The following is a 24,086-nucleotide window of genomic DNA, read 5'->3' on the forward strand; positions in this document are numbered from 1 at the left end:
AATGCTGGGTATAATATAAAACTTATTTTGATTTGAATACACTTGAAAAAATATTTTTAGGGAAGTTGGGAAGAAATCTACTCATCCTTAACTTGAATAGCTAGGTGTTTTGCTAGGACCCTCTCCAGGTGACTCCAGGTTTAATTTTTTGTTAGTAAAGTTGTTAATGGCATTAATGAAATACCTGCCAGGTAGATAATATATGTTGAAATGCTTTATAGGAAGGTATCATCTTAGAGATGAATCAGTGCAAGAACCAGTTTGTCTGATATATGTATACAAGAACCCAGACCACATTTATTTGCTCTCAGTTATTTTCTCTTCCCTCTTTTCACCTAGTGTTAGGTTAAAGGGTCTGAAAGAGCATTCACAACATCCAGCACCTAACATCTTTTAGAGAATTTAAAAAAAAAAAAAAAAAAAGGATTAAGTAGACCTTCATGGAGTACTGACTCTAAAGACTTCTTTCTTATGTTGATGTGTTATGCTATGGTGTAACACTTATTCTTCCCACATAAAGTAATCACTTTATAGTAGTTTTACTGCTTTGTAGTTTAATAAGTTTTGTTTTTCTTACTACATTGTAAGCTTTTTGAAGGCAGTTATGATTATCATTCATCTTTGTGTACCATACCGTAGTGATTCTCTATCTTTTTTTATATATATATAAATTTATTTATTTATTTTTGGCTGCGTTGGATCTTCGCCGCTGCACGCGGACCCCGCCCGCCGGCCGCCGCGAGCAGGGGCCACCCTTCACTGCAGTGCGCGGGCCTCTCACCACGGCGGCCCCTCCCACTGCGGAGCATGGGCTCCAGGCCCATGGCCCCCAGCAGCTATGGCACGCAGGCTCAGCAGCTGTGACCCCCGGGCTCAAGAGCACAGGCTCAGGAGTTGTGGCGCAGGGGCCCAGCCGCTCCGCGGCACACGGGCCCCCCCCCCCCGGACCAGGGCTCAAACCCGCGTCCCCCGCATTGACAGGCGGACTCCCAACCACTGCGCCACCAGGGAAGTTCCTGATTCTCTATCTTGAATTATGTATTGACTTTTTTTTTTTAAAGTTAAAGTCTCAGACTTCCCAGGGCTATATCTGTAGCCATCTCCCAAACTTGAGTTCTTAGTCCTTGATTTTATTAGCCTAGCGTAATGGTTCTCAACCAGGGTCAATTTTGACCTGCAGGGAGCACCTGGCAATACCTGGAGACATTTTTGGCTGTCACAACTCAGGTGGGGAATTGCTACTGGTATCTGTTGGATTGAGGCCAAGGATGCTGCTAAACACCCTGCAATTCAAAATGTCAATAATACTGAAAAAAAAAGTTGAGAAACCCCGTGTAGCCAAATGTGGTCTTTAATGAAATTCCTGTGAGATTCTAGAAGTCAGTCATACAAGGCTTGTTTGTACTTGCTCATTAGGAAAGGCAGGTTTTTCCTCACAGGTCATAGATATTTCTTCCCTATCCTCACCATGATTGGGTAAGAATGTATTTTCAGGAAGGAGGTACTGTGGGTCAAAACATGCTCTTGCTATTTATCTTGTCTGATCTTTATTCTGCTGTAAGACATGTTTCCATTTCATTGTCACAGTCTTAGTCGAGGTTATCATAACTTCTTACTTGGATTATTGCAATGACCTTTTTAAAAAAAAATCATTTTAATTTGAGGTAATTGTAGATGGCCATACCATTGTAAGAAATAATACAGAGAGATTCCATGCACCCTTTGCCCAGTTTCCCGCAAAGGTAACATCTAGCAAAACTAGTAAAATATCACAAACGGGGTATTAACATTAATGTGACCCACAGATTCTTTAGATTCTCCCAGGTTTGCTTGTACTTGTGAGTGCACACACGCATGTGTGTGTGTACTCTGCAGTTTTTCACACGTGTAGCTTTGTGTATCCTATCCTGCACAATACCTAGTATGATGTTACGCACATGGTAAATGCTCAGTTCTTACACACTGTTGAAAGTACATTACCTTAAATCCAAATGAATTCACATAGAGTTGGCTATTTAATTCTTGTAGTTTTATGATAAGAATCATTATTTTGTATGAATCCTGATTTTATTAGGTTCAGATGCTTAAGCTTAGGTATGTCTATATAATGACTCCCGTAGGAAAAAAAAAATTAGGTATAATGAAACTGTTTGCACAACTGGTAAATAAACTAACAGTATTTTGTATGTTTATTAACAGAAATCTTATATGGTAAAGGCTTTCTCTGGTTCCTGTTTATAATTTTGTTTGCTGCTGTTAGTGTTGACTGAGCACCTACCATGTGCCAAGTTATAGTTACTAAAAAGGAAAAGTGGACAGTTTCTAGAGTATTTTGGAAGTCATACCAACAGGGCTTCTTATGCATTCGCTGTGGAGAGTAAGGGAAAATCAAGGCTGATTCCTAAATTTATGGTTTAAGCAACTGGGTAGATTTAGATTTACTGAGATAGTGAAGAAGGTTAAGGGTGAAAGGTTTCAGACCAGAGAGACTCAAGACATCTGTTTTGTGCTTTTTATATTATGTTTAAAATATCTATGTTGACATCCCAGTGGAAGTATAAAAGTTAGATTATGAATCTGGTATTCAGAGGAAGACTTATCAGGTTATAAAAGGATTGAAAGTTCTGAGTTTAGATAAATTCACGTAAGGACAGAGAATAGCTAGAGAAGAAGGGAGGGGCTCAGAAGTGAGTTTGGGTAGACCAGGAAGACTTGTTGGCAGGTGAAACCGATCCCACTACTGGGCATATACCCTGAGAAAACCATAATTCAAAAAGAGTCATGTGCTACAACGTTTGTTGCAGTTCTATTTACAACAGCCAGGACATGGAAGCAACCTAAGTATCCACTGACAGATGAATGGATAAAGAAGATGTGGCACATATATACGATGGAACATTACTCAGCCATAAAAAGAAACGAAATTGGGTTATTTGTAGTGAGGTGGATGGACCTAGAGACTGTCATACAGAGTGAAGTAAGCCAGAAAGAGAAAAACAAATACCGTATGCTAACACATATATATGGAATCTAAAAAAAAAAAAAAAAAAAAAGGGTTATGAAGAACCTAGGGGCAGGATGACAGGAATAAAGACACAGACATAGAGAATGGACTTGAGGACATGGGGAGGGAGAAGGGTAAGATGGGACAAAGTGAGAGAGTGGCATGGACTTATATATACTACCAGATGTAAAATAGATAGCTAGTGGGAAGCAGCCACATAGCCCAGGGAGATCAGCTCCGTGCTTTGTGACCATCTAGAGGGGTGAGATAGAGAGGGTGGGAGGGAGACACAAGAGGGAGGAGATATGGGGGGATATATATATATGTATAGCTGATTCACTTTGTTACAAAGCAGAAACTAACACACCATTGTAAAGCAATTATACTCCAACGAAGATGTTAAAAAAGAAAGAAAAAAAGAAGAAAGAAAGAAAGAAAAATGAATCCCTGGTGAGAAAAGAGGAAAAATTGGTAGAGTAGTGACATGGGAGCCAAGAGAGCAAGTGTTTAAGGAGGAAGTGATCAAGAAAGAATGTTGCTGAGAGCTCAAGAGGAATGAAAAGTTTCTTTTTGATTTGATAGTGTGGAAGTATCTGATCTTGACAAGCAGTTTAGTGGAATGGGAGAGAAAGCCAGATGGAAGCAGGGTGAAGAATGAATGGGATGTGAAAAGTAGAGGTAGATGTAGATGATATCTTCAAGAAGTGTTTCTATGAAAGGGAGCAAGATTTGGGTCAGTAGCTAGAGTTCAATATGGGATCAAAAGAGGGTTTTGTTTTCATGTTTGTTTTTAAAAATGAGAGATATTATATTTGTATGTTCATAAGAATGACCCAGGAAAGGGACAGATTGATGTTATGAAAGAAGAGGTGATGGGATGTTGGCTTGTATGAACAGGGGATACTATAGTCATAGGAAGGAAAAGATGAATCAGGGTAGAGATACATAGGTGGGTTGGTTGTAGGTATAAATGAAGAAAAGGGAATTCCTATATGTCTTTTCCAATGAAATGTGAGTTGAGGACATTAGGAAGAGAGAGGGTAGGTAGTGCTTGTAGTTACATGAGTTTCTTTAATTGCACAACTTCTCAGAATTTTTTAGCATGCTGTGATATGTTGACAATCTCTTGAGTGGGACAGAGTATATAGGGACCAGAGAAAACTCAAATTGGAAGCCATTGGGGAGAAATTTGATTTCCTATTTCTTTCCATTTTGAAAAGAGGATTAAAGTTTATATATCATAGACATAAATTTTTAAATTAATTAATCTGTTTTTGGCTGTGTTGGGTCTTCATTGCTGCATGCAGGCTTTCTCTAGTTGCAGCAAGCGGGGACTACTCTTCGTTGTGGTGCGTGGGCTTCTCATTGTGGTGGCTTCTCTTGTTGCGGGGCACAGGCTGTAAGCACACGGGCTTCAGTAGCTATGGCATGCGGGCTCAGTAGTTGTAGCTCGCAGGCTCCAGAGCGCAGGCTCAGTAGTTGTGGTGCACGGGCTTAGTTGATCCGCATCATGTGGGATCTTCCCAGACCAGGGCTTGAACCCATGTCCCCTGCATTGACAGGTGGATTCTTAACCACTGTGCCACCAGGGAAGCCCAATCCATTTACATTTATTTTTTAATTTGCTTTTTTCTTGTTATCTATTTTTATTCCTCATCAGCAAAAAAAAAAAAAAGAGAAATAAAGGAACTACTAGTTATCCTTTTCCCTTGTAGATTATTACAAAACATTGAGTATAGTTCCCTGTGCTATACAGTAGGTCCTTGTTGGTTATCTATTTTATATACAGTAGTGTGTATATGTTGATCCCAAGCTCCTAATTTATCCCTCCATGCCCCGTCTCTACCCAATGATGTTTCATTATGTGTTTAGGATTTCTAAGAAGGCAGTTCGAGAGTGCTGTAATTTAAATATTAACTATTACATATTTGAGAACTTTTAAAAATCTGTAGTTGCTTGTTACACACATTTGGATGACATACTGGCTAAATGAAGAATCTTTGCCAAATCTTTTTCCCATGAACATTCACATAGAAGAGTTTTCTGACTTCCCAAGTTTTCGTGAGAACTTTGAGGCTAGCCTGATATTTTCCCTCCTTTGTTGGTCATTGGTTTCTTCTGCCTAGATGCTTTTAAGATTTTTGAAGCTTACTGAGTTCAGCAGCATGTCTGTAACTTGATGGTTTACTCCTATTTGTTTATCTTTCCTGGTGCGTGGTGAGATCATTCAATCTACAAATTAAATTCATTATTTCAGAAGAGACCTCGACTATCTTTGCACTTTTCTCTTTCTCACAAGCAGAATTCCAGAGCATTGGAGTATGTTAATGAACAAAGCAGATAAAAATCCGTGCCCTTGTGTGGAGCTTAAATTGTAGCAGGCATACACCAAATAATAATGATGATGATGATGATATATGAGAAAATTTATGTAGTGTTGTGGGTAGGAAAAGCAGTGTAAGGGGGATTAGAAGTACTGGGAAGTAGTTAGAGAAAGACAGGCCATAGATTACAATTTTTAATAGTCAATGTAGGCCTCATTGAGAAGGTAAAGGGAACAGCCAATGCAAAAGTCCTAAGTTTGGAGCATGTGTCACATGCTAAAAAAGCAAGTAAGCTGTGTAAATTACTTGCACAAGGAAGGAAAGGGAGTAAAATGATGGAGAAAGTAGAGGAAAATGAGGTCAGAATATATAGAAGCCGAGTTCAAAGCATGCTAGATTATATACGGCCTTGAAGGCTGTTATTTTGTGGGTCACTATCATTCTTGGTGCTTTATTGAGAACAGTATGTAGAGAATGGTGGTAGAAGCAGGGAGGATTGATTGAGCAGTCAACGCAGTAATCTACATTTGTGAAATGGTGATAGCTGTATGGACCAGGGAATTAGCAGTGAAGGTGGTTAAGATCTTATAGATTTGGAAGTAGGGTGTAAGAAAATAAGAGGGATCAAAAATGACTCCAAGGTTTTAACCTGGCAGCTGAAAGGATGGAATTGCCAGCAACTGAGATGTAGAAGGCTGAGCTCATTTTAAGGAAATCATCAGGAGTTCAGTTTTGCACGTTAAGAAAGAAATATCTCTTAGACATTCAAGTGAAGAGTCAGGTAGAAGGTTTCAAATGAGTCTGGAGTTCAGGAGAAAGAGCTCAGCTGGTGGTATTAATTTGGGTTAGCAGCATATGGATGACATTACCAAGAGGGTGATTATAGATATTGAGAAGAAAAGGCAGGGACTGAGGCCTGGGGTATTCACAGTATTACAAGGTTGCCGAGGAGGCACAAGCTAAGGAGACTAATAAGGGGAGAACAAGTGAGATAATAGAGGTCGTCTCCTGAAGTCCACTAAAGAGAGTGACTGCTGAAAAGTTAAGTAAGATGAGAGCTGAGAACTGACTATTGCAAAACAGTCATTCGTGAACTTAATAAGAGCAGATTTAGTGTAGTCATGAGAGTGATAAACTAATATAAGTACATATAAGAGGGAATGGAAGGAGAAGAATTGGAGACAGCTAGTATAGATGATTTATGTAGAGTTCTGCAAAAGGGAGTAGAATTCTGGAGCAGTAGCTAGCAGAGAGAAGAAGATTAAGACTTCTTTTAAAAATGGGAACAAAAGTATTTTTTGGCGTGTGTCAAAGAAATGATACAGTAGAAAAGAGAACTCTGATGATCTTTTCCACTTTATTCTGATGTTTTCAATCATATTTAATCTTTTACTAAAGAGGTATTCATTTCTTTAATGGTTTTTTTTCTTCACTTTACATTTTGCCTCTGGTTGTCTCATTTCTTCTTTAATCTTTTATTTCAAGAATCCCATAATAAATTTAATAGAGAAATCCAAAATTTCTTGTTTCCTGGTTTTATTCTTTGAAAGCCTCCTCAACTGTTTTTTGCTACTTAAGTTTTCTGCAGTTTGTTGGTTACATATGAAGCAATTGAGGTATTGGTTTTTCCAGTGTTATTGATTGTATCGATAGTATTTATTGAATATTTGAGGATGTTGCTTAGATGCTCTCCTTTGTTGTGTTGCTGATATTGCGGAAGTGGAAGAGCAGATTCTGTAAAGAGCTATTTATATGCCTTTTCCTGGTCCTGTTTACTTATACTAATGATAGTTTTTAATATCCACTGGACACTTAACTGATAACATTGTTTATATTATTTGTGAAGTAGAATGTTTATTTTACTGGATATGCTTTTGCAGACATGAGATTTGCCTAAGTGGCCAGGAAGAAAAGACCATGGGTATTTGCATTTAAGCAGAAATTAAGATTTGTATGAATGTAGTAATGAATCAGAAGTTGGATTATCATAAATCAGATCCTGTTTTCCTGCTGGCATAATTATTTATTGGGACCTGCCATTTCTGACTATTGGTTCATCAAAAGCTATAGATATAAATGACCAAATAACCATATGCCTCATCTTTTTCTTGCATTTCAGAGAACCTTGATGGAATTTTATAGCAGTTGTAATCATCTAGCCTTAGTTTAATTTATGAAATAGATTTTAAATTATATAAGTTAATTTGAATTGGTATAAATTTGTAGCTATAGATTAGCAACTCTTACCTAAGGGTTGTATGTTAGAATAATGTAGAGTTTTTCAAAATTCACATTTTTAAAGAACTCCCTGAAGTGATTCTTATGCTTAAGAACTATCCCTTATAGAAAAAAAGTTATATATGTTTTTATTCATCATAAAAGCTAATATAGGAATGTCTAATTCAAAACTATTTTCCTACATAGAGTTTTCTTTTGCACCAGTGTAAATTAGTAGGAAAATTGGTAAAGTCACATAAGCTTTTTATGCTTTTTTTCCCCATATATGTGAACTATAACTTGACTGTCAGGGCAGTTATATGTTAGTAAATTATCCCTTTATACTTTGCCAGAAATTCCATGCTATAATCCACTTAGCATTTCATTGCCTCAGATTACTGGTGTAATCTGATCTTGGAGTAACTGCAGAATTAAATAACTTGCCCTTGTAACTTTATGGACTTTGGGGGATGGATATTCCCGGAGCATAAGCCAGAGAAATCTACCCCCAATTTTAGTGAAGTATTCAGAGCTTAGTTTGGTTCCTAAAGGGTAATATGAAAAGAGAATTTCTTAAGAGTTGATTGGAACAGTTAGGACTAGCTAGCTTACTTTTCTTACAACTTTGTTTTTTAGGTGTCATTGCAGATTAAGATCTTTTATTCCTGTTGCTCCTGCCATAGGCTAGGCATTGCTGTTTTCATTAATTTGCTTAAGTGTAATCTTTTTCACCACTGTATTATCTCTCTAAACAAAAACGTCCATCTTTGCCTCAGTTTTCACTTTTGTAACCAAATGGTGCAGCTAGTAGTTTGCAGGCTGGAAAGCACCTTAGTGCCCCTGAGAAAGAAGAGGACCCAGTCGCTGTATCCCTACCTCAGCTTTGAAATTGCAATTTCTTCATTTCTACTTTCTTGCACATTGTTCTGTTTTGGTGGTGGTGGTAGTGGAAGGATTGTTTAAGGAGTAAGGAAGGATCCACACTACTTGACTTGGTGGGCTAGGTCTTGAGCCAGACCAAGTATTCCAATGCTTTGTTGGTAACATTTCAGACAACTAGTTATATTGTATGTAATCTGTACCTACCAGAGTTTATGTAATCTGTATCATCAGAGTGATAATATATGAAGACTTAGAAGTTGGATTTCATGAGATCTGGAAGTTTGCTAGGTAGAGCAGCCTGAAATTGAAATGAAGAAAGGACTTGATTGATTATGCAAGGTTGCATAACTTGGAACTTGGAAGAACACATTGAAAGATCAGTCCATCCAAAGAAGAGACTCCTCTGGGAAGAACTGGAAATTAAAATGAGGACTGTTGCTTTAAGCATTGAAAGCTCTGTCTGTGTTCCCTCCCCTGCCCCCACACACACTTTTCTGATTAGAAATGGTATGTTTTTATGTGATTTGTAAGTCAGTAACAATACTTATGACAAATATAAATACACCCTACTTTAAGGAAGACTGACTCAGAATCTCCTTAAGGGTTGAATTCCAGGCAGTATTTCCTTAGGTTTTTGAAATGTTCGCTCCCTGGTTAAGAACCCATTTACTCCCAATGCAATATTGAAATTAAACTTCGAAAATTCTTACATAATTTTGTTTTTTTATTATTGTGAAAATGTTTTGTTCATTACTTATAAAAACCATCTTTTTGGGGGTGCTTAATAAAACATTTTTAATAGACTAACATCTCCTTTCCCACTAGGATGTTATTTTCTTTTATAAAAATTACCTTAATATTTAAGAACTAGAGTCAATAGATAGGGGGGAAATGATGGGGTTAAAACTCCTGGAGTTGCATAGCTTCATTGTATAATCAATAATTAAAGCTATGTTATATTCTTACTAATATAGCTATGCACAAAAATCTCACTTGGAACTTCCCCAAAGACCAAATAACAAATGCACCAATCAACAGACCACACTGAAACTGAATTGAGCATTGCTTACTCCTAGTTTCTCCTTTTCACTTGGCACTGAAAAATGATCTTTTCTAATTTCCCTACCTATCCAGTTTTCTATTATTTTCCAAAGGGAAAAGTTTCTTCTATTCAGCCATTTTTTTGTCTGTTCACTTTTGTCTCTTTCTCTTGGTCACGTTGCTGCTTCTAGCAGAATTTATTTAATGAACCGGTATTGATGGGCATTTAGGTTGGATATGGCTTTTAAATGTATCTTTTGATACAAAATGTTTATTTACATTGCTTAATACTAATGTTTTTCTGAAGGAAATTAATTTTAATAGTTTTAACTTGAATATGTTTTCTTATAGCAGAAAAAGAAAACTAAGAACTTCAACCCACCAACACGTAGAAATTGGGAAAGTAATTACTTTGGGATGCCCCTCCAGGATCTGGTTACAGCTGAGAAGCCCATACCACTATTTGTTGAAAAATGTGTGGAATTTATTGAAGATACAGGTAGGATAGAAGTATCATTGCAAGAGGTTTGATATAAAATTTCACTTTTGCTACACCAATAGTTTGTCAAATGTTCCTGATTCAAGCTAAAATTTGAAAGAGGTGTATCGTTCTCATTAGGATTGATTATCTTGAGTATTAATACTAGATGTAACCATCTGATATTTGAAAGCAGTTTCGTTGTTAGCCAGTCATGCTTTGGTTGGACTTCTCTTTATTAAATGGCTAAGTCAAATACTAAAATGTTAAACTTACCTTATTCTGGAATTTAGAATAACTCAGTTATTAAATTAAGCTACTGTTTAATCATAGATATGATTTAAAGCAGTAATTTGAATGTTTGCAACATTTTAAGTCTAATTCTATTTTTTAACTCATTTTACACGTGAACTTTTCTTTTAAAAATTCATAGCAATATTTGTGAATGTGCAAGAGGTAGCTTGTTTGTGATGTTACTATTTATTCAGCAGCACTAGCTTAATATGGTTTGTATGGTTTGAGTTGTATTTGTAAGGAGTGTGTAGATATCCCACTGTTTTAAAAACAAGCCTGCTCTTATGTTTACTTTGTCTGATGAAACTATTACTGAGGGTTGGACTAGTCAGAGTTGGGTTATAAAGGCAGAAGAATATTATGTTTATGTGCATTTAAAATGAATACAAGTTAACCATGAAACTTCAGTGATTTGAATGGACTCCAAAATTTAATGGTTTGAAAACATGACCTAATTTCATTTTAGCTTTATTTATTCTTAATGACCTCTTTTGATAAACAAGTATTGTTTAAAGAATAAACAAGTTAGGATGCCCATGTCCTATCTAAAAAATCAAGCTCATTTTTACTTAGGTGTATGTACGCCATACCATTTAATCTTGACTGTCAGCTAAGTTCTATACGTACATATTAGGTTGTCTGGTGAGAAGTGCTAACTTTCAGTTTTAATAACGAGTGGAATATGGGGCAATACCTGTTATCCACTGGTATTAGAGTTGAAATAGCCTATCTTCTCCCTTAAGTTAATAAATTTTAATTTATAGAGCCTGTATTTGGATATGCCTTTAATCATTTGTTTTTTCCTTCAACAGAAGTATTAGGCAAATTTCTTTATGTATTTCTGTCCATCTCTAGCATAGTAGAAATGCAGAGGTTCTTATAATATTAGCTATCTGCTTTGCGGTTAAAGAAATCTCATTTTCTCTAGTAATATAATTAGGCCTTGTGGATATGACTGAGCAATTCAAAAAGACTTTTCTTTAGTGATTAGAAAATAGCAATAAAGTAATAATGGATTGCATTTTGTACATTTATTTTTATAATTAAAAAGTCCCACTTCTTGAATATTTTCATTGTAGTTGAGTGATTTGGCTTGAGGAAAATAAATTCCAAGTGTAAGATAAAATGAAAATTCTAGTTCAATTCTTAGCAACATTTGAGTTAGTTCAGTCAACTGGCAGGTAATTTATATATTTAAGTGCTTTGTTAGAAGTATACTTAGGTACCATAAGACCATAAGAATACTTATATAAAGATTAAAGCTAGTTCTTTTGATGTAGTAGTATGTATTATTTTGTTACTGATTAATGCTAATCCATTTTAGCAGAAATTCTCAGTTGTCTAAGAATTGAATATCAGATTCTCATTATGGACTGGAACAGCCATCTCCATATTTAAGGTTTAACTTGTAACGTAAATATAATCAACACCCTTGTTTAGAGGACTAACCTTCTTTTAAACAACCCTGAAGAAAATATGGTGGAAGTTTTAAAAATCAGCTTTACTGTCATAACTTACATGCAATAAAATTTACCAATTTTAATTATACAGTATGAGTTTTAATAACTCTATAGTCATATAAACACCACCACAATCAAGATATAGAACATTTTTATCACCTCAGAAAGCATCTAGTCTTTTGTCAGGTATGTTAGCTCTTAGTTTTTTGTAGATATTCTTTATCAGGTTGAAAAGTATCCTTCTATTCTATTTCTTTAAAGAAAGCACTGGATCTTTTATTTTTATTTATTTTTATTTTTTAAGATATTTATTTATTTATTTATGTCTGCATTGGGTCTTAGTTGAGGCATGTGGGGTCTTCGTTGAGGCACGCGGGATCTTTCTCGTTGCGGTGCTCGGGCTCTTCGTTGTGGTACTTGGGCTTCTCTCTAGTTGTGGCGTGCGGGTTCCAGAGCGCCAGGACTCTTTAGTTTGCAGCATGCTGGCTCTAGTTGGGGCACATGAGCTCAGTAGTTGTGGCATGTGGGTTTTAGTTGCCCTGCGGCATGTGGGATCTTAGTTCCCTGACCAGGGATTGAACCCGCGTCCCCTGCATTGGAAGGTGGATTCTTTACCACTGGACCACCAGGAAAGTCCCAATCCTTCTATTCTTAGTTTGCTGCATTTTTATCCAAAACGGATGTTGATTTTGTCATGTGGCTTTTCTGCTTCTGTTGATATGATCCTAGAGTTCTTATTAAAGTCTGTTTATGTGGTGAATTATATTAATTGATTTTTTTTGAGGTTTTTTTTTTTTTTTTTTTTTGGGCTGTGGGGTCTTCATTGGGTCTTCGTTGCTGTGCACAGGCTTAGGCTTTAGGCACGCAGGCTTCAGTAGTTGTGACTCATGGGCTCTAGAGCGCAGGCTCAGTAGTTGTGGTGCACGGGCTTAGTTGATCCGCGGCATGTGGGATCTTCCCGGCCAGGGCACGAACCCGTGTCCCCTGTATTGGCGGGTGGAATCTTAACCACTGTGCCACCAGGGAAACCCCATTAATTGATTTTTAAATGTTGATCTTTAAATTAACCTTGCGTTCCTGGGTTAGTCATACACCTCTTGGTCACAATGTTTTATCGCTGGATCCAGTTTGCTAAAATGTTAAAGATTTCTGCATTCTAAGAAATATTGGTCTATAGTTTTCTTTTCTTACAGTGTCTTTGTCTGGTTTTGCTATCAGGGTAAACCTGGCATCATAGACTGAAGTCTATTTTCTGGAAAAGTTTGTATAGAATGGTAATATTTCTTTATTAAATTTCTGTAGAATTCACCCGGGAAACTATTTGGACCTGGAATCTTGTTTGTGAGGAGGCTTTTAACTATACATTAAATTCCTTTAGTAGATACAGGGCTGTACAGATTTTTCTTCAGTAAGCATTGATTGTTTGTGTCTTTCAAGAAGTTTGTCCATTTCATTCAAGTTGGCAGAAGTGGTTTATAAAATTCCTTATCATACTTTTAATGTCTGTAGCATCTGTCTTCTCTTTTGTTTTTGGCATTACTGATTTCTTTTTTGGTCCTCGAGAGAGGTTTATCAATTTTATTGATCTTTCAAAGAACCAACTTTTGGTTTTATTGATTTTCTTCTCGTCCTTTTCTAAATTCATTGAATTCTTCTTTTCTGTTTTCCTTCTTTCTGCTTTCATTTTGTTTCTTTATGGTTTCTTAAAATGGAAGCTAGATAATGATTTTGACCAGTCTTCTACTATAATGTTAAATGTTTAAAAATTTCCTGTAAACATTATTTTAGCTGTGTGTCACTGATCTTGATATGTTTCCATTTTCATTCAGTTCAAAATACTTTGTAATTTTCCTTTTGACTTTTTAATTTAACTCATTGATTATTAAAGGTGTTTTATTTCTAAATGTTTTCCAGATATCTTTCTGTTATTCATTTCTAGTTTAATTCTGTTGTAGTTGGAAAACAGTTTGATTTCAGTGTAAGTTTATTGAGACTTGTTATTTATAGCCCAGAATGTGTCTGTTTTGAAGAATGTTCCATGGAGCCTTCAGCAGAATGTTTTTTAAGCCATTGGGTGAAGGGTTCTATAAATGTCAGGTCAGGTTCTTGAGAGTATTCGACAAGTCTTGTCTCTCCTTACTGGTTTTCTTGTTGACTTGTTTTTTTAATTGAGTACTATTGAAATCTGAAATCATGATTGAGATTTGTCTGTTTCTCCTTTCAGTTTTGTTAGTTTTTGCTTCATGTGTTTTGAAATTCTTTTAGTTGCACATACATTTAGGATTATGTCTTTTTTTGTGAACTGACCTATTATTATTATGAAGCATTCTCCTTGTTCTGAAGCCTCATTCATCTAAAATTAACATAGCCAATGGTATTTTCTTTTGAATAGTGTCTATGTGGTATATCGTTTTTCATCCTTTCATTTGTATCTTTATATTTAACGTAGTTTCTTGTGGATAGCATATCTGAATCTGACAATCCACTTCTTTTTTTTTTTTTTTTTTTTTTTTTTTTTTTTTTTTTTTTTTTTTTTTTGCGGTACGCGGGCCTCTCACTGTTGTGGCCTCTCCCGTTGCGGGGCACAGGCTCCGGATGCGCAGGCTCAGCGGCCATGGCTCACGGGCCCAGCCGCTCCGCGGCATATGGGATCCTCCCAGACCGGGGCACGAACCCGTATCCCCTGCATCGGCAGGCGGACTCTCAACCACTGCGCCACCAGGGAGGCCCAATCCACTTCTTTTAAGCGGAGCGTTTATTAGATCATTGGCTTTTCATGTAATAATCAATATAACTGGTTTAAAATCTGCCATCTTGTTTTTATTTTCTTTTTGTCTCATGTGAACATTATTCCTTTTCTCTTCTTTTCCTGCCTTCTTTTGGATTAACTGAATATTTTTTATTCTATTTTAACTCTAATGTCAGGGTTATTAGTTATATTTATCTGTTAGGATTTTTTAGTGGTGCTCTAGAATTTGAAATAATAAAAAGTTCAGAAAGTTAAAAAGGCATCAGTTATCACTTTTATACCATCCTAGTGACTTTGCTTTTTAAATGAATGGACAACGATGTACAGTTTTCACTATGTGGCCACTGGTTTAAAAGATGCTGACTTTGTTTTTTCATTCATTTTTGCGGGAAAAGGGGACTTGTACATAAGGTCAGTCCTGCTCCTTCAGAATCATGTTAAATGTGGCTAACAGTGTAGGTACAGAACTGTAGTTAATTGTGCATTTGTGATTTTTATCACTGTTTGTTTGATCACAGTTCATCTTCAGGCAGCATTACACCACCATGATATGTAGCTTAAGAACCTTGGAGCAGCTCATTTAACCCTCCTATCCCTTGTTCTTTTGTTGTACATTTTAATTTTACAATATGTTTTAAACATCACAGTATATGTTCATAATTTTTGCTTTAAACAGATAATTATCCTTATTTTTGAAAGATATCACATACTCTACAATTCACCCATTTAAATTGTACAATCCAGTGGTATATTTGTATATTCATAGAATTGTGCAGCCATTGGCAATTTCAGTTTTAGAGCATTTTCATCACTCCCAAAATAAACCCCACCCATTAAGCAGTCAGTCCTTCTTCTCCACACCCACCCCCCCTTAACTTTCTGTCTCTATAGATTTACCTGTTCTGGTCTTTTATGACTGGCTTCTTTGATTTAACATAGTGTTTTATAACACCAGTGTTAGCATCTATCAGTACTTCATTCATTTTTATTGTTGAATAATTTTCCATTGATGAACATTTGTGTTGTTTGCCACTTTTTGACTATTGTGAATATTGCTGCTGTGAACCCTCCTGTAAAAGTTTTGTGTGGACACGTTTTTCACTTCTTTTGAGTATATATACCTAAGAGTGGAATTTCTAGATCATATGGTAGCTCTGTGTTTAACCTTTTGAGGAATTTACCAGACTGTCTTCCAAAGTGGCTGCACCATTTTACATTCCCACCAGCAATATGCAAGAGTTCCAGTTTCTCCACATCTTTGCTAACACTTGTTTTCTGATTTTTTGATTATAGCCATCCTAGTGGGTATGAAATGGTATCTCATATGGTTTTGATTTTCATTTCCCTGATGACAAATGATGTTGAACATATTTTCAGGTGTTTATTGGCCATTTGTATATCTTCTTTGGAGAAGTATATATTCAGATACTTTACCATTTTTAAATTGAGTTGTTTGTCTTACTGTTGAGTTTAAGAGCTCTTTATATATCCTGGATACAAGTTGCTTTCAATATGACTTGCAAAAATTTTTTCCCAAGATTCCTTGTTGCTATCGTTTGAAGCACAAAAGTTGAAAATTTTGATGAAATCCAGTTTTTAAAAAAATTTTGTTACTGTGCACATGGTATCATATCTAAGAAGGTTTTGCCAAACCCAAGATCACAAAGATTTATTCCTATATATTCTTCTACGAGTTTTTTGGTTTTAGCTCTTTCATTGAGGTCTGTGATCCATTTTGAGTTAATTTTTGCATATGGCACAAAGAAGGATTCCAGCTTGATTCGTTCGCGTCTACGTATCCATTGTCCAAGCACCACTTATTGAATTGCCTTGGCATTCTTTTTGAAAATCAGTTGACTGTAAATATGAGTACTTCTGCACTTCCACATTTATTCCATTGATCTATATGCCTATCCATTTTTTAAAAATATTTATTTGGTTGCACTGGGTCTTAGTTGTGGCAGGTGGGCTCCTTAGTTGTGGCTCATTGGCTCCTCAGTTGCAGTATGCCGGCTTCTCAGTTGTGGCATGCGAACTCTTAGTTGCAGCATGCATGTGGGATCTAGTTCCCTGACCAGGGATTGAACCTGGGCCCCCTGCATTGGGAGCATGGGGTCTTAACCACTGCACCACCAGGGAAGTCCCTATGCCTATCCTTTTTTGCCAGTACCACTTTGTTTTCATTATTTTAGCTTTCTAGTAAGTTTTGAAGTTGAGAAGTGTAGTCCATCAACTTTGTTCTTCTGATAGTTCTAGGCTGTTGATGGATTTCTTTTTTCTTTTCAGCTTTTTTATTTTTTATTTATTTATTTTATTTATTTTTGGCTGCGTTAGGTCTAAGTTGCTATGCGTGGGCTTTCTCTAGTTGTGGCAAGCGGGGGCTACTCTTCATTGCAGTGTGCGAGCTTCTCATTGCAGTGGCTTCTCTTGTTGCGGATCATGGGCTCTAGATGCGCGGGCTTCAGTAATTGTGGCACATGGGCTCAGTAGTTGTGGCTTGCGGGCTCTAGAGTGCAGGCTCAGTAGTTGTGGCACACGGGCTTAATTGCTCTGTGGCATGTGGGATCTTCCTGGACCAGGGTGTGAACCCGTATCCCCTGCATTGGCAGGCGGGTAACCACTGCACCACCAGGGAAGCTCTTCTTTTCAGCTTTTTAAAGACTGCTTCTTGTCTTCTGCATGATATTTAAAAGGAAATCTGCTGCTATTCTTAGCAGTATTCCTCTGTATATGATGTGTTCCCCTTTCTCCCTCGATTTCCAGCTGCTTTTAACATTATTCTCTCTAGTTTTTAGCAACTTTATTAAAAATGTATTTTAGTGTGTGCTTTAAAAAAAAAAACACTTCTGCTTGAGGTTTCTGGAGCTTCTTAGATCTCATGGTTTATAATTTTCAAATTTGCGGCCATTATTGAAATATTTTTTCCTGTTCTATTTCCCAGTTATGGACTCCAGTTACATGGTGTTAGACATCTTAAAATTGTTCCACAGCTTACTGAGACTTTTCATTTTTTTAAACCTTTTTTTCTTTCAGTGTTTCATTTCACCTAGACTGTGTATCTATTGCTATATCTTCTAGTTCACTGATTTTTTTTTTTCCCTGTATGGTCAAATCTAGAAGTTCCATTTTAAGTCTCTTTTTTATTTGTTTCATTTATCAATATCATGTTGATATTTTCTTTTACATCTTTAAATATACTTATAAAATTTATAATAGCTGTTTTAAGGCCCTTGTTTTATGGATTCTGTCATATTTTATTTCTCGATCTGTTTATGTTTCTGTTGGCTTTTCTCCTGATTATGGGTTGTATTTTTCTGCTTCTTTGACTGGCGGTTTTGATTTCACATCAGACATTTTGAATTTTTCATTTTGCGCGGTGAATTTTCTAGTGTTCCTTTAAAGAGTGTTGGATTTGTTTTTTCATGTGTTAATAAGCCTTTTGTGTGTCAGTCTGGTCCTTTCTAGGCTTGCTTGTAAGTTTATTTTGGCAGAGCCACGGCAGCTTTTATTCTAGTATTTATTTAGACCTACTTTTTTTTTTTTTTTTTTTTTTGCGGTAGGCGGGCCTCTCACTGTTGTGGCCTCTCCCCTTGCAGAGCACAGGCTCCGGATGCGCAGGCTCAGCAGCCATGGCTCACGGGCCTAGCCGCTCTGCGGCATGTGGGATCTTCCCAGACCGGGGCACGAACCCGTGTCCCCTGCATCGGCAGGCGGACTCTCAACCACTGCGCCACCAGGGAAGCCCTATTTAGACCTACTTTAAGGTGTGAAGACTTCACTTAGTGCCCTGCATATTAGAGGGTCTTAAATCAGCTATACTTCAATTAAAAAAAGAAAACAATACTTAAAAAAAAAAAGTCTTTTGAGAATGGAACTTGGACTAGTCTCAGCCCCTGTCCTCAGAAAGTTTCCTCTCACACACTTGCAGTATTCAACCAAAGACTCCAGTGTCTTTTCTGCATATCTCTGAGGCTCTTTCTCTATATATCTCTCCCTCTTTTTTTGGTACTCTACCTCACAAATTCTAGACATCTCATCCTTTCTGAACTCCTGTCTCCATATTCTCAACTCTGGTGGGCCATTATGATTCCACCTCTCTGCACTGCTATCTAAAATCTGTTTCCAGGCACTAAATCGGGGCATTCAGACATTTTAATTTATTTGCTTCTTTTTCCTTACAGATTAGTTTTGAGCTGCCTATAGTTCAGTGTCTGAAAACTGTTGTTTCATATAAATTTTACAGTTTTTAGTTGAAGTTGTGCTAAGTTCCAGTTAGGAAATGACCCTTGAAATATTAGTATACGTTTTAAGTAGACAGAAAGTGTGGTGGAGAGAGATTGAAAAGAAAGAGTAATAGTCCTGTCTCAGAAACTATTTAGGATAGATAAGGAGTTGAAATAGTCTCAAAAATGCCTCTCGGGCTTCCCTGGTGGCGCAGTGGTTGAGAGTCGGCCTGCCGATGCAGAGGACATGGGTTTGTGCCCCGGTCTGGGAAGACCCCACATGCCGCGGAGCGGCTGGGCCCGTGAGCCATGGCCGCTGAGTCTGCACGTCCGGAGCCTGTGCTCCGCAACGGGAGAGGCCACAACAGTGAGAGGCCCGCATACCGCAAAAAAAAAAAAAAAGAAAAGAAAAAAAAAATGCCTCTCAGATTCTATATTAGGGTGACTATAGGTGGTACACCATTAATGAAAACAGGAATTATGGTATGAAAAGCAGATTTGACAGTTTGGTAATAGATTCATATTATGTACATCTTAAATCTTAAGGTGCCTGTAGGGCAGTGGTCCCCAACTTTTTTGGCCCCAGGGATCGGTTTTGTAGAAGACAATTTTTCCACAGACTGGCAGGGGCACGGGGCCTCTCCCATTGCAGAGCACAGGCTCTGGAGGCGCAGGCTCAGCAGCCATGGCTCACGGGCCTAGCCGCTCCATGGCATGTGGGATCTTCCCGGACCGGGGCACGAACCTGTGTCCCCTGCATCGGCAGATGGACTCTCAACCACTGTGCCACCAGGGAAGCCCAGTTATTTGGTCTTAAGATGTGACTTTGGTAATTGTCATTGTATAGATATTAATGTAAACTATGTGCTGATGAAATTCAGGGTGAGCATAGAGAGTGAGAAGAAAAGGTCACACAAAAGAATGGAGCCCTAAAACAGTAAGAAGAAAATTTTTAATAAGAAGGAAGCATGGTTATCAGCTTTGAAGTTACAGGGGTTAGATGACTGAGAATACTTTTTTTTTTTTACATTTTTATTCAGGTGAAATTCATATATTATAAAATTAACCATTTTAAAGTATACAGTTCAGTGACATGTAGTACATTTACCATGTTGTTGTACAACCACTGCTTCATCTAGTTCCAAAGATTTTCATCACCCCAAAGAAAACTATACCAATTAAGTGGTTATTCCCTTCCCTTTTCCCCCCTTGCTCCATCCTCTGCAACTATAAACTTACTTTCTGTCTTTATGGATTTACTTATTCTGGATAGTTCATATAAATGGAATCACACAATGTGTGACCTTTTGTCTGGCTTCTGTCTTTTTTTTTTTTTTTTTTTTTTTTTTGGTGGTATGTGGGCCTCACGCTGTTGTGGCCTCTCCCGTTGCAGAGCACAGGCTCTGGACGCGCAGGCTCAACGGCCATGGCTCACGGGCCCAGCTGCTCCGCGGCATGTGGGATCTTCCCGGACTGGGGCACGAACCCGTGTCCCCTGCATCGGCAGGCGGGCTCTCAACCACTGCGCCACCAGGGAAGCCCTGGCTTCTGTCATTTTGCATAATGTTTTTGAGATTCATCTGTTGTAACGTGTCATTGTATGGATACATACCACATTTTGTTTATTTGTTCAATTGGTGGGCATTTGGTTTGTTTCCACCCTTTTGCTGTTGTGAACAGTGCAGAAGTGAACATTCATGTACAAATATTTGTTTAATACCTGTTTTCAGTTATTTTGGGTACATACTTAGGAGTGAAATGGTGGGTTGTATGGTAATTCTATATTTAACTTTTTGAGGAAATGTCAAACTGTTTTCTACATTTTACATTTCCATCAGCAATGTATAAGGGTTCAAATTTGTCCACATCCTCCTCAACACATGTTATATTCTGTGTGTGTGTGTGTGTGTGTGTTTTATTTATTTTTATTTTTTTATACAGCAGGTTCTTATTAGTTATCTATTTTATACATATTAGTGTATATATGTCAATCCCAATCTCCCAATTCATCCCACCACCACCACTCCCCCACTTTCCCCCCTTGGTGTCTATACATTTGTTCTCTAAATCTGTGTCTCTATTTCTGCCTTGCAAACTTGTTCATCTGTACCATTTTTCTAGATTCCACATATATGTGTTAATATATGATATTTGTTTTTCTGTTTCTGGCTCACTTCACTCTGTATGACGGTCTCTGGGTCCATCCACATCTCTACAAATGACCCAGTTTCATTCCTTTTTATGGCTGAGTAATATTCCATTGTATATATGTGCCACATCTTCTTTATCCATTCATCTGTCGATGGGCATTTAAGTTGCTTCCATGTCGTGGCTATTGTAAATAGTGCTGCAGTGAACATTGGGGTGCATGTGTCTTTTTGAATTACGGTTTTCTCTGGGTATATGCCCAGTAGTGGGATTGCTGGGCTCATGTGGTAATTCTATTTTTAATTTTTTAAGGAACCTCCATACTGTTCTCCATAGTGGCTGTATCAATTTACATTCCCACCAACAGTGCAAGAGGGTTCCCTTTGCTCCACACCCTCTCCAGCATTTATTGTTTGTAGATTTTTTGATGATGGCCATTCTGACCGGTGTGAGGTGATACCTCATTGTAGTTTTGATTTGCATTTCTCTAATAATTAGTGGTGTTGAGCAGCTTTTCATGTGCCTGTTGGCCATCTATATGTCTTCTTTGGAGAAATGTCTATTTAGGTCTTCTGCCCATTTTTGGATTGGGTTGTTTGTTTTTTTAATATTGAGCTGCATGAGCTGTTTATATATTTTGGAGATTAATCCTTTGTCCATTGATTCGTTTGCAAATATTTTCTCCCACCCATTCTGAGGGTTGTCTTTTTGTTTTGTTTATAGTTTCCTTTGCTGTGCAAAAACTTTTTAAGTTTCACTAAGTCCCGTTTGTTTATTTTTGTTTTCATTTCCGTTACTCTAGGAGGTGGGTCAAAAAGAATCTTGCTGTGATTTATGTTAAAGAGTTTTCTTCCTATGTTTTCCTCTAAGAGTTTTATAGTGTCCAGTCTTACACTTAGGTCTTTAGTCCATTTTGAACTTATTTTTGTGTATGGTGTTAGGGAGTGTTCTAATTTCATTCTTTTACATGTAGCTGTCCTGTGTGTGTGTTTTAATTCTAGCCATCCTATTATTCCTTTTTGATAGGGATTGCATTTTGATCTGTAGATGACTTTGGTAATATTTCCATCTTAACAGTATTAAGTCTTCCAATCCATGAACACTAGATGTCTTTCCATTTATTTAGGTCTTCTTTAATTTCTCTCAACACTGTTTTATAGTTTTCACTGTACAAGTTTTGCATTTCCTTGGCTAAGTTTATTCCTAGGTATTTTATTCTTTTGGATGCTGTTATAAATGGAATTATTTTCTTAATTTCATGTTCGGAATGTTTGTTTCTACTATATAGAACTGATTTTTGTGGGATTATCTTTTATCCTGCAACTTTGCTGAAGTTTTTTTATTAGCTTATTAGTTGTTTTGGTGTGTGGGTGTATTTGGGATTTTGTCTGTATATAAGGTCATATCCATTGTGAATAGGGATAGCTTTACTTCTTCCTTTGAAATTTGGTTGCATTTTATCTCTTTGTCTTGCTCTGGCTTGAACTTCCAGTGTAATGTTGAAAAGCTGTGGTGAAAGCAGGCATTGCTGGTATTCCTTACTTTAGAGAAAAACTTTCATTCTTTCACCATTATGTTAGCTCTGAGTTTTTCATAAATGCTCTTTATCGCATCGTGGAAGTTCCCTTCTGTGTTAGTTTCCTGGAGTTGCCATAATGAAGTCCCACAGACTGAGTAGTTTAAAACAACAGAAATTTATTTGCCAACAGTCTAAAGGCTGGAAATCTGAAATCAAGATGTCAGCTGGGTCACACTTCATCTGAGACTCTGGGTAGAATCTTTCCTTGCCTCTTTCTGGCTTCTGGTGGTGGCTGTCAATCCTTGGTGTTCCTTGGCTTGCAGCAGTGTTAACTCCAGTCTCAGCCTTTGGGGTTCTCCCTGTGTCTCTGTCTTCTAAGAAAGACACTAGTCATTGTATTAAGGACTCACCCTACTCCAGTATGATGTCATCTTATCTTAGCTGATTACATCTGTGATGACCCTGTTTCCAAATAAGTTCCCCTTCTGAGGTCTTAGGGGGTTGTGACATCAACATATCTTTTGGGGAGACAGAGTCAACCCATAAAACCTTTTATTCCTAGTTAAGTATTTTTTATCATGAAAAGGGTGTTGGATTTTGTGAAATGGTTTTTCTTTCTCAATTGAGATGATCATGTGGGGTTTTTTTTCTTTCATTCTATTGATGTGGTGAGTTGCATTGATTGTTTTTTTCTTATGTTGAACCACTTTTGCATTCCTGTGATAAATCCCACTTGCTCATGGTATGTAATCTTTTTAATGCTGTTGCATTCAGTTTACTAGTGTTTTGTTAAAGTTTTTTGCATCTGTATTCATAAAGGATATTGGTCCATAGTTTTCTTTTATTTGGTGTCTGTCTGGCTTTAGTATGGGGTAATACCTCATACTGTGAGCTAGGAAGTGTTTCTTCCTTTATCCTTTTATCCTTTAGAATGATATTTTAATGAAAGTTTTCTCTGGTATTAAAAACGTGCTATCTTCAGAATCTTTTGAAGCATTCCTATGTTAGAGACTTTCTAAATTTTTTTCTAGATTTTATAGTTTTTCAATTTCCTGCTTTGTTGTCAGTGTACCTCCTGCTGCTTATAATCTTATTTTGCTTTTCCAGTTTGCAACTTCTAATCTGCTGTGAGTCAGGAAAACATATGGCACAGTTAGTTGTGTTTTTGGTTAGGTTAAATAGAATCTGTGGAAAAACAGGAGGTATTCCTCCTATAAAGGAAATAATATATTTTAGTGCAAGGGCTTTGTACATCTTTTTGGCTATTTATAATCCTTTTTGTTTCCATTTTTTTCAGTTATGACAGGTTAGGTGAGCAGATGACCAAGTTCCAGATAGGGGAATAATTTCTTTACCTATGTATCCTAAAATTTATACTTGCATGTAGATGTAGTTAATCTGGAATGCCCCCACTATTACAAATGAATTATAAAGAAATAAACTATCTGTATAGCTTAGAGGTTATTTTTTCTGCTAAGACTCTGTTAGAAGGATGAATGTCTCAGTAAGTTTCTTTAAATATTGGTCTAAAAATTATGTTGTTCCAACACACCAATGATGGATGAAATAAATGAGGTGAAATGGGTAAAACAAATCTTTGTTTTATTGCTAAAATAAAGGTCAGTATAACTTTCTTTTTATTTAAATATATAATTTTCTTTTTATTTTATTTATTTTATTTAAAAGCATTCCCACTTGCTTTTTTGAAGAACTGCTACTAATTTTCATTATTCTGACACTTTTTCAC

The 24,086-nt window shown here is 37.0% G+C and overlaps 1 protein-coding gene across 3 annotated transcripts in view; it reads left to right on the forward strand.

Annotated features, from left to right (window-relative positions):
* ARHGAP5 (Rho GTPase activating protein 5) overlaps nucleotides 1–24,086 on the forward strand; it is a 71,253-nt gene that overhangs the window by 24,325 nt on the left and 22,842 nt on the right. For 2 of the 3 annotated variants that reach the window (XM_081229061.1, XM_081229060.1), the window contains exon 3: nucleotides 9,820–9,967. In XM_081229061.1, the coding sequence (XP_081085187.1) occupies nucleotides 9,820–9,967 (148 nt within the window). The remainder of the gene's footprint in view (nucleotides 1–9,819; nucleotides 9,968–24,086) is intronic. The other variant, XM_081229062.1, reaches the window with a different exon arrangement.

This window comes from Mesoplodon bidens (genome assembly GCF_964165515.1).
Source record: "Mesoplodon bidens genome assembly, chromosome: 3".
NCBI lineage: Eukaryota > Metazoa > Chordata > Mammalia > Artiodactyla > Ziphiidae > Mesoplodon > Mesoplodon bidens.